Source organism: Pterocles gutturalis, unplaced genomic scaffold, assembly GCF_000699245.1.
Source record: "Pterocles gutturalis isolate BGI_N339 unplaced genomic scaffold, ASM69924v1 scaffold19624, whole genome shotgun sequence".
NCBI lineage: Eukaryota > Metazoa > Chordata > Aves > Pterocliformes > Pteroclidae > Pterocles > Pterocles gutturalis.
This window is the reverse complement of record NW_010133677.1, coordinates 36,541-50,591: the sequence shown is the minus strand read 5'-3', so window position 1 is coordinate 50,591 and position 14,051 is coordinate 36,541. Positions and strand designations below refer to the sequence as shown.

General features: G+C 35.8%; 1 protein-coding gene across 1 annotated transcript in view; it reads left to right on the top strand.

The window, feature by feature from the left end:
• Nucleotides 1–2,197: 2,197 nt before the first annotated feature.
• The window catches only part of LOC104458202 (sodium channel protein type 2 subunit alpha-like), a gene marked incomplete at its 3' end in the record, with an annotated part of 48,364 nt that continues 36,510 nt past the window's right edge, over nucleotides 2,198–14,051 (top strand). The window contains exons 1-6 of the mRNA XM_010081328.1: nucleotides 2,198–2,464; nucleotides 6,074–6,192; nucleotides 8,671–8,760; nucleotides 10,492–10,620; nucleotides 11,297–11,388; nucleotides 12,286–12,558. Of these exons, the coding sequence (XP_010079630.1) occupies nucleotides 2,198–2,464; nucleotides 6,074–6,192; nucleotides 8,671–8,760; nucleotides 10,492–10,620; nucleotides 11,297–11,388; nucleotides 12,286–12,558 (970 nt within the window). The remainder of the gene's footprint in view (nucleotides 2,465–6,073; nucleotides 6,193–8,670; nucleotides 8,761–10,491; nucleotides 10,621–11,296; nucleotides 11,389–12,285; nucleotides 12,559–14,051) is intronic.

The following is a 14,051-nucleotide window of genomic DNA, read 5'->3' as shown; positions in this document are numbered from 1 at the left end:
GATTTCTGTGCGGGAATTCACCACTGCAGTGAACACTCAAACTGCCATTCTTCCCTCTTAGTGCTGGTTTTCCTGGATTTAGAAAGAATACACGTAAAATATGTTACTTAAATTTATTTTAGAAAACTGATATGAGCTGTAGTTTAAAATAATCCAGACTGCTGATAATCCAGTCTCAGCAACTGCTGTGGTTGTATGCTGGCTGCGCAACCTCCATTTTTCTACTTCTCTTACTTTGCTATCCCTCCTACTTTCTTTCTCTGTCACCTTCACAGTTTTAACAGCTATGGTCTCATCAGCAGTAGCTGCTATATATTAAAAAGAATTTTTGAGAATCCTGAGACCTGGCGGGTTATATAAAAATCATGTATTTTAGTCCCAGAGTCTCAGTTTAAGCAAGTGTTCGAGCATGCAAAAATTCTTTACCATTGCTGACAAGAATTTATGGATGTGTATCAGTACCATCTAGTGGCAGTAAGACGTACAGCATTTAGCAAGCTCACACAGGAAATGCCAGGTTTGACTTCAATAACCAGGATCCTTCAGCATTCCTAAGCAGTTGCTAGCTGTCACCTGTTTTTCTAAAAGGAGAAAAAAAAAAAAAAAAGGACATGATGGAATTTTAGCTGCAGGCTTCCTTGGTGCCATTCCAAACCCACATAAGTGCAAGATTCTTCACTGGTAATGAATTTTTAATTCTTTCCCGCAGTATTAAACAGGATTATGCCTTTTTGTTTTCTGTAATTAAAAATAAAATCTGGCAGGATTCTGCTGCAGGACCACTTTCATTTTCCTAATTAACCCTTCTGCTGCTACTAGTCAGTGCAGCTTGCAGCTGCAGTTTGCTACACACCACCCATGGCAGAATGCACCAGGTGCATTTGCCTGCAATGGATGAGCATGCTCATCGGGAGGACTGCAGGAGTTGGGATGTGTGTGGATGGCTGTGTAGGTGTAAATGGCTATGTGCATATGGTTGAAAAGGAGGAGAAAGCATCGTGTTTGTTTAGCAGGCTTCAAAAATATGAATTTGTTGCAGCTGGGCTGAAGTATGTGTATTTATCGAGACAGTAAAATGGGATCATGCTGATTGTATTCTAACTTGTGTCATTTTAATTTGATAATTGTTTCTTGGGTGTATTGTCTTACTCAGAAATTGTTACTTTTTATTGCATTTGCTATATTTTTAGTATGGTTACTCAGGAGAAGGACTGTTGAGAAAAATGCTTGAAGGCTACACCAGAGATCCCGTTTATGATTTCAGATCAAAGTATTTGCATTCGGAGTTCTTTTTAACTGAACTGTCTGGAGACATTAAGAAGAGATGGTTCTGCTCTTGTTAGTGAAAATTGTGAAAAATATATACAATTGATATGGTATCAGACGTAAAATATCTAAGTGCAGTATGTAATGATTAAAGATAATTTTTGTTGAATTCAGGAATTCTTCCAGTGCACAGTGTGTTGCCAGGCAGGGGATCTGAATACAGGTGCTGGTGCCTATGCCTGAATCTTGTTTCCTGAGCTAGCAGCTCTGCAAAGGCAGCGTATTTGTACCCGAAGAGTGCTTCCAACTGATCCTTCTGGCCTTAAACGGCAGTAGTGGATTCTAGGAGTCATGTCTGGTCCTTCTAGCTAGAGGGAGGGTTGATCCAAGGTGCAGCTTTCAGGATAAGGAGGAGGTGAATTATCTGGAGTCTTAACACCAAACCAGAAACACTTCAGAACTGTTGATTCCTCACACTGAATGTGATGGAAAATATCTCCTACTTTATTCACTGGAATGGATGTCATTACCCTTGATAGAGGCAAGAAGATGTTATTATATTGTCTGTGACTTTTTTTTTTTTTTATACAGTCTATAGAATTGGCAATCTGTCATCACAAGCAGTAAGTGAATTTTAAGCTGAATGTTTTAAGAATTGATACCCTCAAGACAACTCTAAGAGGCCGGCTGCAAAGGAAAATAGTTTGTCTTGAAATAAAAACAAATGAAAATCCATTTCACAGCAGCTTCCTCTTGGATGATAATTACTGAATTTAACAAGTTGTCCGACAGAAAATTCTGTGGAGGTATATTCCTGTACATTGTTTGTAGCTATTTGTGTTGCTCTAAATTTTTTATGTGTTTTTTATATTTTTAGCACTTTTTTATGAGAGAGAGGCTAAACAGTAATTAAGAAGTGCAGGATGAAAAGATGGCACAATCAGTGCTGGTACCACCAGGACCTGACAGCTTCCGCTATTTCACAAGAGAATCACTTGCAGCTATTGAGCAGCGTATCAATGAAGAAAAAGCGGCAAAATCCAAACAAGAACGTAAAGATGATGATGATGAAGATGGCCCAAAGCCAAATAGCGACTTGGAGGCAGGAAAGACACTGCCATTTATTTATGGCGACATACCTCCAGGAATGGTGTCTGAGCCCTTGGAGGACCTGGACCCATACTATATCAATAAAAAAGTGAGTGTGGTATATATTTCTATCAGACTTTAAGAAGATTAAATTACAAGGAACCCTCACACAGACAGTATTTCCAGTATTGTGGACCTGGTCTTTACATGTAATTCATTCCCCCAGCAGCTGATTTAACTGGCAAAAATCTCAATTGTAAGAACAGAAGTTAGTAATGTAAGTTTGTGGGACCTGGTCTGTAGTCAGAGATGCATTTAGGTTTATTTTAATATACCTGGTATTTTACTAAAATCTGTAACTTTCAGTGTTTTACATGCAGGAGAGTAGAAAAAGTAGCATGGGGTTATCTTTAGATTTCTTATTTTATTAATTGCTGTATTATAAATGTGAAAGGAGCAGCTGTTCAGTATGAAACCCATCTCAAAGGTTGCTAGACACCTTCTCACTAGCTTTCTTCACTGTCACATGGAAAGTCTAGGTTGCATTCTCTTGTTGCTGTGATGAATAGGGAAGTATGTAAAGGTAATTTCTCAGGATATGCCAAAAAACTCCCTCTTCCATTCTGTACTCTATAGAGGCATCATATATCTGACTTAGGTAGTCTGGGTGAAAAATTTTTCATATCCAGATTTATATTGTTCTATGATTGTTATCAAAGAGGAGGTGTTTAAAAGAGGGAAATAAATAAAGATGAGGTAGGAATTCCTCTTGGCGTGTCAATAGACTGTTACGTAATTTAAAAAATATTTTATAGAGATGTTCATTATTTAAAAAATAAAACCACATTTTATTTTTGTTTAAAGTAACTCAAGCACAAAAGTGCTGAACTTTAGGCTTTTGACCAGATGGCCTTGGGTGCCCTACAGAATTCCAGTCCCTCAGATTTTGGCATCATATGTATTGCACCATTGTTATTCTACCAGTAAAGAAGAAATTATCAATATTTTTTATTATTTTTGAGTCTTCATAATTGCTTTCTTGTGCTTTCTTTTCTTTCCTGTGGAAATTAGCTAGTGAATAAAAACAAGTGAAGTAAAAAAAAAAAAAAAAGGCAAAAAAACTGCTTCAAAGAAAAAGCAAGAAAACACCCAAGAATTGTTAGGAGTCGAACTAAGTAAAAAATACAAATGAAGATATTTCCTGCAAGGATTAGGGGTATGCCTCATCACTAATATGTTGAAAAAAATAACAATATAGGCATACCATGATAAAGTAAACAGAGAGAACAAGCTTTTAAAAAAATCAGCTGTACCTTAAATGTTCATTGCAGAATTTCTAAAACTCAATTAATGCTGTGGAGAACCATGAGTTAAATTTGAAAGCAATATTTTCATTAGATATGGTGCTCTGCTCCCTTTACTCAAGTGATTTACTGTTGAAATCTGGAAGTAAGGCAAATGGAATTTGGGTCAAAATGCTGGTCCTTTTCCTTCCTTCTTTCCCGGTTCTGCAGTAGTAGATATCTAAATTCAGAGATGGAAATCCTAAACTTATCACATGTATTATCATGCTTTGGAAACCAGAAAAATAATTCTGCAATCAGCTGTGGACACGAAGTAAAATCCTGCTTAATTGCTTGTTCCTGATTGCAAAACACATAACAGTTGTCTTGATCTTTTCCAAAAGCATAGTGCTTTCTAGTGGGAGATGTAAGACTCCAAACTGTATGTGCGTTGCAATCATAATTTCTTCTATTATTTTTCCAGGTGTTCTTTGCATTTCTTTGAACATCCTTTTTTAGGTCAGGCCCCATTTTAATTTTCAGCATCACACAAATGGTGCTTCATCAGAGGTTTTGTCAGAGTAAAGGGAACAGAAAATATTTGAAAAACTCTAATTAGAGGGCAGCTTTTCTTGATCTCCAGGAAGAATAGTAATAGAGTTGAAAAGCAATGGTAGCAAAGGCAGTACCTTATAGACCAGTCCTATCTCCTCTACAATAAATGTGGCTTAGAGAATCAATGGATATCTGGGTATACAAATATGTTCAGTTTGGAGGAGCTGAAATTTATTACTTCAGGCAGGAGGAGGCATTGTGTTTTCAGGATTTCAGCTGCTGTATTTGGCACACCTGCTCAGAAAGTAGAGCATAATCTTTACAAATGCTTCCCTCTGGTTCCAGCTGAGGCAGATCATGGCTACTGGCAGTGCTCCAGGTTTGCATGGCTCATATTCCCTTTGGGCTTTTTAGGGCTGCCACAATGCTAGCTAGAACCACTTACCTTCAATGAGCATGACATTTCACCTGTGTGTAGAAAGAAGAGATGATAGAAATAGATAGGAATTTCCCCAAATCTATGAAAATTAAATATTTAAAAACTTACTGCATGTTAAATAATGGCTTTATTATTCTTTATTTCCCACTCTTTAAGAAAATTATTACATTTATAAATGCTTTTTAAATGTTGGCAGTATACATGAGTTATTGCTGAAACTGTGTAGAGAAATAAATGGACTATTGAATTCTGCATTAGGTAAACGTAAAGCGTGACATAAGAAAAATAGACAGAATTGCAGGTATGAAACTCTCACAAGAAACAGTTGAAAAGAGAAGCAATATGCTATTCTTTTCTTAGAGTACAGCAAAAGCTATCCAGTACATCAGTGTTATGTTGAAAAACTGGTTATTGAACACCCTTAATTTCCTTATTTTCATGAAGATCACTCTTGAAATCTAGATCCTTTGTAGTACAATTGTCGTGGTACTTTGATGTGATAATTAATGCTGGTTATTTGATTCGGGGAATGTTGAAGTTCTAATGGCTCTGATTTTTTTTTTTATGTTACATACCTCAGTGTATATATTATAAGGTACAAAAAGTATACTAATTATTCACATATTACATATATTAGTACCTTATATACCTGTCTTTGTTTTCTAGCAATATCAGGGTTACTTATGGTTTCTCAATAAACTTATTCAAATGTTTTCATGCAATTGTATTTATAGTAATTTGGCTGGACTCTACTATGGAGTACTGTGTTCAGCTGTGGGGCCCCCAACATAAAAAAGACCTGGACCTGTTGGAGCGAGTCCAGAGGAGAGCCATGAAGATTGTCAGAGGGCTGGAGCACCTCCCCTATGAGGACAGGCTGAAAGAGTTGGGGTTGTTCAGCCTGGAGAAGAGAAGGCTCCAAGGAGACTTAATAGCAGCCTTCCAGTACCTGAAGGGGGCTACAGGAGAGATGGGGAGGCACTCTGCATCAGGGAGTGCAGTGAGAGGACAAGGGGTAATGGGTATAAACTGAAAGAGGGCAGATTTAGATTAGATGTTAGGAAGAAATTTTTTCCTGTGAGGGTGGTGAGACACTGGCACAGGTTGCCCAGGGAAGCTGTGGATGCCCCATCCCTGGAGGTGTTCAAGGCCAGGCTGGATGAGGCTTTGAGCAACCTGGTCTAGTGGAGGGTGTCCCTGTCCATGGCAGGGGGGTTGGAACTTGATGATCTTTAAGGTCCTTTCCAACCCAAACCATTCTATGATTCTGTGTGTGAACTCGACAAGGGGATTGTGATTCTGGGGGACATGTAAATGGAAGAAGAGTTTGACCAAATATGATTTATGATGAAATGGAAATGATTCTGGGTTTGAACTTGTAACTTGTTTGTAACATGGAATGTTTTAAATGCTATTTTTGATTCTGTGTTTCTTTTTCCAGACCTTTATAGTATTGAATAAAGGGAAGGCAATATTCCGATTCAGTGCCACCTCTGCCCTGTACATGTTAACTCCTTTCAATCCTCTTAGAAAAATAGCTATTAAGATTTTGGTACATTCATATCCTTTTCAAGTGGTTAGTCTAAAACTGTAGTGAATGAGATGTTACTTAGTTTTTAAATCATTCTCTGGCACGTGTCCCTGGATCAATATGATCTATAGTGCTTTGTCCCTCTTCTGTCTACTATTTCTGTATTCTGTTCTTTTTCTTATTCCCTTTTAACGTTTGTGTTCATTGCTGGATCTTAATGTAGTAATATCAGAAGCCAGACAACCAGTCATCGTCCTTTGCAATTTCTTCCTGTGTGTTTCTTCCCCCGCCTATTTTTTCACTTCCCTCTTATTTTTCCTATAATCATCACATCTTTTTTAATCTTTTCCCCTCCTCCACATTTTTCATAAACTGCAGGTATATTGCTCAAAATACTTTCAATTCTTCACTGTCACTTTATTTTAAAAATCAAATCTTTGATCACAGGTTTTATTATTCCTTTTTATTTTCTGATTCAGATCACAATTGCAGAAGGATAAGTTGATAAAACTGCTTAGGTTTCTTGTTTTATTATACATTCTCAGTCCTATATGTATCTTACCTGTCTGTTTTATTTCTTGGTCGTTATTGCATCATGAACTCGTCATCTTGTAGATGTGTAATCTCAGTCTTCAAGTAGGTCATGAGATTTCCACATTGCAGATAGAGATTTGCAAAACTAAATGATCATAATGACTTACGTATTTTTTTGTCTTTTCCAGTGTTCTGGTAGCTGACTACAGTAGGCATCCTGCTAGTCTGATCCCAAATGCTGGTACAAGCAATGAGGGCATTGACTTCAGCAAGTCTGCTTACTTTAAGAGCAAATACAAATGCTCACACACTTATATTTTACAAGAGCCAAACATAAGTGCATGGAAAGCAGTTTTGGGTAACATTACATATAGGGATCCTAAGATCATGTAGAATAAAACTTGAAAGAATTTTTTTAAATCTTGGTGTAATGGAAGTCTGATAATTACAGTGGTTGTTATGTGTTGGATGTTGTTATCGATGGCTAGCCTACAAATTACTTCAGAACACTACATAGCCTGTTTTGTATTTGCTTGCTACAGGTGTCACTACAAATAATTATTTGTCAATTATGTGACACTCCTTAGCATGTTATAGAGCATTATTCAATTACATGGAATAATAGAAGATCAGGGGAGTGAGATGGTGATGAAGAGCTAGAGTCACCAAAGTCAGAATTTTAAATGTTTAGAATTGTGGGAAGGTATAGTGTAGTTTTTTCTCCACTGATGAAAGAATTGTGATGATTTGCAAGTCTGAGAGGACATTTCATCAAAAAGGATTTTGAAAGCCTATGTAAAATACAGGCTTGTGAAACACAACACATTATTTTTTATGGTTTTTAAAATACCTTTCTTTCTCTCCTGCTCTTTTCCTATATGAATTATATATTGAGCAGATAAATTCTCAGTGAAGGATTTGGAATATATTTACTGAGCAGAAAACCCGAAGAATTTTTGAGTGTAATGCCACAGTTTGACAGTTCAGAAGGCAGAGGTATTTACTGTCACTTAAAGTTTTTTTCATTAATGTAGACATGCAAAGAAAACTTTGTGAGGGGAACCCCCCAGTACTTCCCACCGAATTGTACTCTTATTTCTATTGAGCAGCACCGTGTGAACCTGCCTTTTGGTTACGGAAGCTAAAGCTCTTCTCAAAATTGAGCTTTGTCCTCTTTCTAGTTTTAGATGATGGTGCCATCAGGTGGACATTTTGTGCATCTTCTCTGTGGTTTTCATTTTCGTGTTTGTATTTTCATTTCTAAGAAGGTCATCAGTCCTTAAAGGTTGTACATCCAGAGGAGTTCTGTTAAAGGCAGTGACCTGTTCTAGAATTCTTTTTGGATTTCTTTTTTTAATAATATAATGTGCCTTCCCCTCCACCAACATTTATATTAGAAAAGCCATATATAAAGCAAACAGAAATAAAATATTTTTCTCCATAAAATTTCCCTATGCTCTCTCTCTCTCTCCTACTATGTGATAACTAGATTTCAATATATGTGTTATAATGATAACCAAAAATGTTGATACATGCCAAATTTTATGGTGAAACATAGAAGAAAAATGAAGAAAATTTATTTTTCACTGTTTTGTGTGCATGGAGTCTACTCAGATTTGTCTAGATCATCCAAAACAAATGCTTGTTGTGTTATTCCACTAAATTAGAAGATACTACTTCAAACTTTCACATTTTTATTAAAAATAAAGAATCATCTAAGGTCATCTTAAAATTAAGGGTTGGGGGTTTTTTAATATCTTTCAGATTCTCTAATTTTTAGTATGTGATTGTTCTCTTCTAGCTATAAAGTAGGGACTATGGAAGCTTTAATGCATTCGGGGCTTTTCCCTGAGTGTTAACAGAGCAGTGGAGGGATAAATAACTCCTGATAGTGGAAACCTGCCAAAGCAGTGTGCTATTTGATACTCTTGTAATGAGATTTTCTGTCTTACATTCCTTAACTCTTAACCTACATTATTCAGCATGCTTATCATGTGCACTATTTTGACCAACTGTGTATTTATGACCATGAGTAACCCTCCAGACTGGACAAAGAATGTAGAGTAAGTTAAATGGATTTTCTTTGAATAATATTCAGTAATCTGAAATAAACTGCTGTGAATTATTTTATATTAGGATGGCATCCACTGCAGCAGCTACCTTGTTGGCATATCATTTCAAGAGCTATTCTGATGCTATTCTCTTCTGTGTAATATTAAATATGTATCTTTTAAAACACCTCCCTCATTATAAGTTGTTTAATGTCCATCCTCTGTTTGCAGCACTAGATGGGAAATGTAAGAACCGAAGCTCGTCTTATGACCATGCAAAAAAGTGGATTACAAATATTTTCCACTGCATTCTGTGCTATGTCTGTGCAAGAATGTGGGAAAACAGACTCTTCCATCTGTATTGCAATTACCATTACAGATAAAGGGATCATCTAGTCGATGGCAATGTTCACCATAGTGCGGCTCTCCTTTACGGAAGACAATCTAACGATGGAAAGCTTGTATAAAAAATAAGCTATTGAAAAAGTGTTTAAGTGGTTAGCTATTCTTCCCATAGGAAGAGAAAAGATCCAATATGATGTCAGCTAACTGGTGCCAATATACGATTGGTGCATATTTTGTGATAGTTCCAAGGCTGTAGACTGCAGTGTGAAACACTGCTCTGCATGGTGCTTCATTTTTGCAGTAGCATTTTATGCTTCTGCTTCTTCATTCCTAGCTGCTTTGGATGATACGTACCTGTTTAATCTTCAGTAATCAAAAGTGAAATCATAGGTCTGTTAAAGTCAGTGGAGGCACTCTCATTTTGAGTTCAATATGAACATATATGTATTTGGGATGTCTAGCATACAGTAAATAATTATGAATAAAGATAGATAGCTTGAGTATTTCTTCATGTCATTATATTGTGCCATTCAGATACACAACCGAAGTCATCCTCATCTGTTGAGTAAAGTTGTGCAGGAAGGAAATTTTTGGTTTAGTAATTGAACTGAAAAAAATCACACTGGAAAATTGGTTTCAGGTTGGCTCAAGTCTGAAAACCTTTCAAGCCTTTTAAGCAGTTTAATTTGAATTCTTTTCCATTAAAGATATAAATGAAACTAAATTTCAAGATTACATCATTTGGAGATAGAAAATGGAAATTACTCAGAATGCCAGAACTAAATATTTTTACTTTTTTACAATTCAAACACATTTTTTAGTCAAAATGAGTAGCTGAGTTTTATTGGCATTTGTAAATATTTTTGGTTGTTCTTGCACAGGATTTTTCATCTGAAAACTCCCGTTTAATTCCAGTACTATGCCTGTCTTGCTGAATGTGAAGTACTGGGTATGCTTACTCTAACAAAGTCAATGAGGGCTGATGAGGGTGGGCGCATTACCAGCTCATGGTACCAAGCAACATTTCAGCATAAAAATAACATTGAAGAAAGAAATTTTTAGTCTGTAAACAACATAATCCATCCAAGTGTTTGGTTATAACATGGATTCAGATTGGACATAAACATGCACCAATGAAGTAACGGGGAATTTTGCAACTGTCTCATTGGTATAGATTATAGAATTTGAACTGAAGCTATAAGTTGTCATTTGTCTTTTAATCATAATTGATTCCTCTTTCCTTATGGTATAAATTCTGCAGATGTTTAAGGTTGGTTTTAACTTGCCTTAGATTCTTATGTCACTTAAAGAAAAGAAGATAATAAAGCAATGAGAGCATAATGTGTAATGATAACATGTTTGTGTTTCTATAAACTCTGTCTTGCATATTTTCCTCAGATACACGTTCACTGGAATTTACACCTTTGAATCACTCATTAAAATTCTTGCAAGGGGCTTCTGTTTAGAAGATTTTACATTTCTTCGAGACCCATGGAATTGGCTAGATTTCACTGTCATTACGTTTGCGTAAGTCTTCTCTCTGTCTTGTTTTTTTTTTTTAAATCTTTCTGATAGCATGAAATTAGTGACTAAAAATTGCCTCATATTTTGTCAGCCAGAACATTTGGAGCCTGGACTTCCTGCAGTTTCAATATGTTTCTTCTACCTCTTTTACACATTTTGGTATTTCTAACTAAGCATGTGCTGCAGAGGCCAGCATGGTGTGCCAGCCCATTAGGATTGTGAATGCCATCAGCCTGAACTGTTCATATCCTGTCTCCTTTCTGCATACCAGAATGAAAGGAATCCTTCTGACTTCTTGCTATAAGCTTACCAAATTAGGTTTCAAACATCAAATCAATATGGTTTATTTTGCTATAACTTAAGTCTATAGTCAGAAGCATATTTATAACACAGGCAAAATACAGTGAACGGTGAAGAGGTCTTGATCAAAGACCCAAGCAACTAGGATAAAATCTGCCTCAATTCTGAGTAACTGTGATTTAATCCTACAGGTATGTAACAGAATTTGTAAACCTAGGCAATGTTTCAGCTCTTCGAACTTTCAGAGTATTGAGAGCTTTGAAAACTATTTCTGTAATCCCAGGTAAGAAGTAGTTGGTGTAAGGTGTTAGGCCCCTCGTATCTCCAACTGTTATTTGTGTGCTGTCATTGTGTTTGTGTGTGAACTCCCCTATTACAGATATGTGACAGAGTTTGTGGACCTGGGCAATGTCTCAGCGTTGAGAACATTCAGAGTTCTCCGAGCTTTGAAAACAATATCAGTCATTCCAGGTGAGAGCTAGGTTAAACACTGAGGCTGACTTTTGTTCCACAAAGGCTGTACTCACATTTTTAAAGCATACGCCTTGTTTGCTACACATTGTTAACAGAATAAAAAAGCAAGAATCAAGACATGTAATTTTATTTAAATCGATTCTTGCTTTTCTTATATGTTTTTTATTTTCAAAAAAATCAGCCTTTGAGTTTAACAAATTCTTGCATGAGATATTTGCAGTAAACAGCCTATGTGATTTGCATCTTATGACATCAAGCTTTCCTTTACATGTTTTAAATATAATTTTAAGCTTTCATACTGATGCAAATTTTCTCATTTATTGCAGGCACTTGATATAGCAACTTAATTCAAATTTAAGTCATGTATAAAAAACTAAACTCTAAAGGATAGCATGGGCCATGCATGGGGTATTGTTTTAAAGATGTCTTTCTTCTCCAAACCATCATCCCTCTTATATTGTAAGAAGATTATGAGGATATCATTCAAATATGCACTTATAATGTCTTTATAATGGGTTTACTAATGCAGAATACTTTTTAAAAGGTTCATATAAGAAAGGTTTGGGCAAGAAGCATCAGCAAAAGCAAATGATGCTTTTCTACATAGGGTTGAGATATAGCATGAAAAATGAAATCACTTGTTTTGGCATAAACAATGTGTTTGGTATTATCTACTTTTTATTTCCGTACACTATAAATGAAGCATAAATGTACAGCTTTTCATTCATCTTCACAAGTAGTAAGTATTTTAATGAAAATTATTGTATCACAAATATTAGACTCATTTAGTTGTCATTTTGCATGAAATCTTTAACTTGTCAGGAAAAATCACATCTTTTTTTTGGTGTGTTTGGTATCTGTTTGGCATCATAATAAAATCTTTTCTCTTTGCAGGCTTGAAGACTATCGTGGGAGCCCTAATTCAGTCTGTGAAGAAGCTCTCAGATGTAATGATCCTGACTGTGTTTTGTCTGAGTGTATTTGCACTAATAGGGCTGCAGCTGTTCATGGGCAACTTGAGGAATAAATGCCTGCAGTGGCCTCCAGACAATTCCACTTTTGAAACAACTGTTATTTCCTACTTTAATAGCTCTGTAGGTGAAAATGGTACATTTATTAATACAACAATGACAACATTTAACTGGGATGAGTACATCGAAGACAGAAGTAAGAGTTAATTGTATCATTTACTGCATTGATTTTATGGAATTTTTTTAAACAGATACAAAAACATCAGTATCTTTCCATTGCAATTAAAATGGTGTAATCCAGCCAAAGGACATAAAAGCACTCATTTTGTGTAGTAAATAAAAGAACAGTCACAATGTAGTTTAAAATACTCATAATATTGTACTTGCTACCAAAATATTTTTTTACCTTTTACTGAATATGACTTTTAGAGTAAATGCATGTTGTAGCACAAAGCAGAAATTTCCGTGCTAGCTTCCAGCCTCCTTGAAATAGTGTGACAGTCCTAATATGAGATTGGAAATTGTATAGCCACATTAGTGCAAGGTACTGCCCAATATCATAAATCCACATTTGACTGTCAGTTAGCTCATGAATCCTGCCATAGCATGCAAATGCAGCTGCATTGTTTCTTCTGGAACTTGGTGACTGTCCCCGCACCACACTCCTTTGCATAGCACAGACATGCTCAAATTTAGTTTACTATATTTAGAGTTTTAACTTAGTAATTAGGCATACCCTTAGTTTTTTTTATAAAGTCCGTATAAATGTAACTGATGCCTGTATGACTGAAAGTTAGGAAACCTCAGTTTAACAGCTAAATGCTTTTGAATCCAAGTCTCATTGACTTATAATCTTTTAATATACATATCGTCTTAGCGTGTTTGTAGTAACATAGAAATGTAATCTTGGAGAAGATTTTGGATGATAACCTGTTCTTTCTTGGAGAAGATTTTGGATGATAACCTAATCTTAAAAACAGATTCCATTTCATTCTATTTCCCTTTAGACGCTGCTGGTACTACATCACACAAATAGAAAGTTTTTTCTAAATATCTGACCTAAATTTTCCTAATTTCAGACTGAATATATTGCTGCTTCTCCTGCAGACTTAGAAATAAAACAATCATAGACTACGTTGTATTAGTCTTTATGAGATTTTAAAATCGTTACCATCTTTATTTCTGGTATTTTCTAAACCAAGCAAGCTTATTTCCTCTTTTGCATTTTCGACATCTTTTAACTTTTTTTGCCTTTTTTTGGACTTTTTTCCAATTAGTCTGGGATTTTGGTTTTTCTCTTTTCTTTGGTTTTTTTTTGTTGTTGTTGTTTGTTTTTTAAATGAGATGCTCAAATCTGGTACTTAGTCCTATAATAGAGGTCCAAATTTGAAGTAATTACCTCATGTGCCACATATGGAACATTCCTCTAACACATCTCAAAATGGCATCATTTTTACATCAGCACCATATTGTTTATTCACAGTCAACTTGCAGTTCTTGACAGTCACCTCATCTTTTTGTACAGCAGTGCCTATGGCGAGATCCTGACTATTTTGCATTTACGTGTTTGATTTTGCTTTGTGAACTGTAGCATTTTCCACTTCTCTCTGTTGAAATAAATCCAATTGCTTTTGGACCAGCTTGTCAATTTGTAAAGGTCATTCTAGATTTCAGTCATCTCTCCTGACT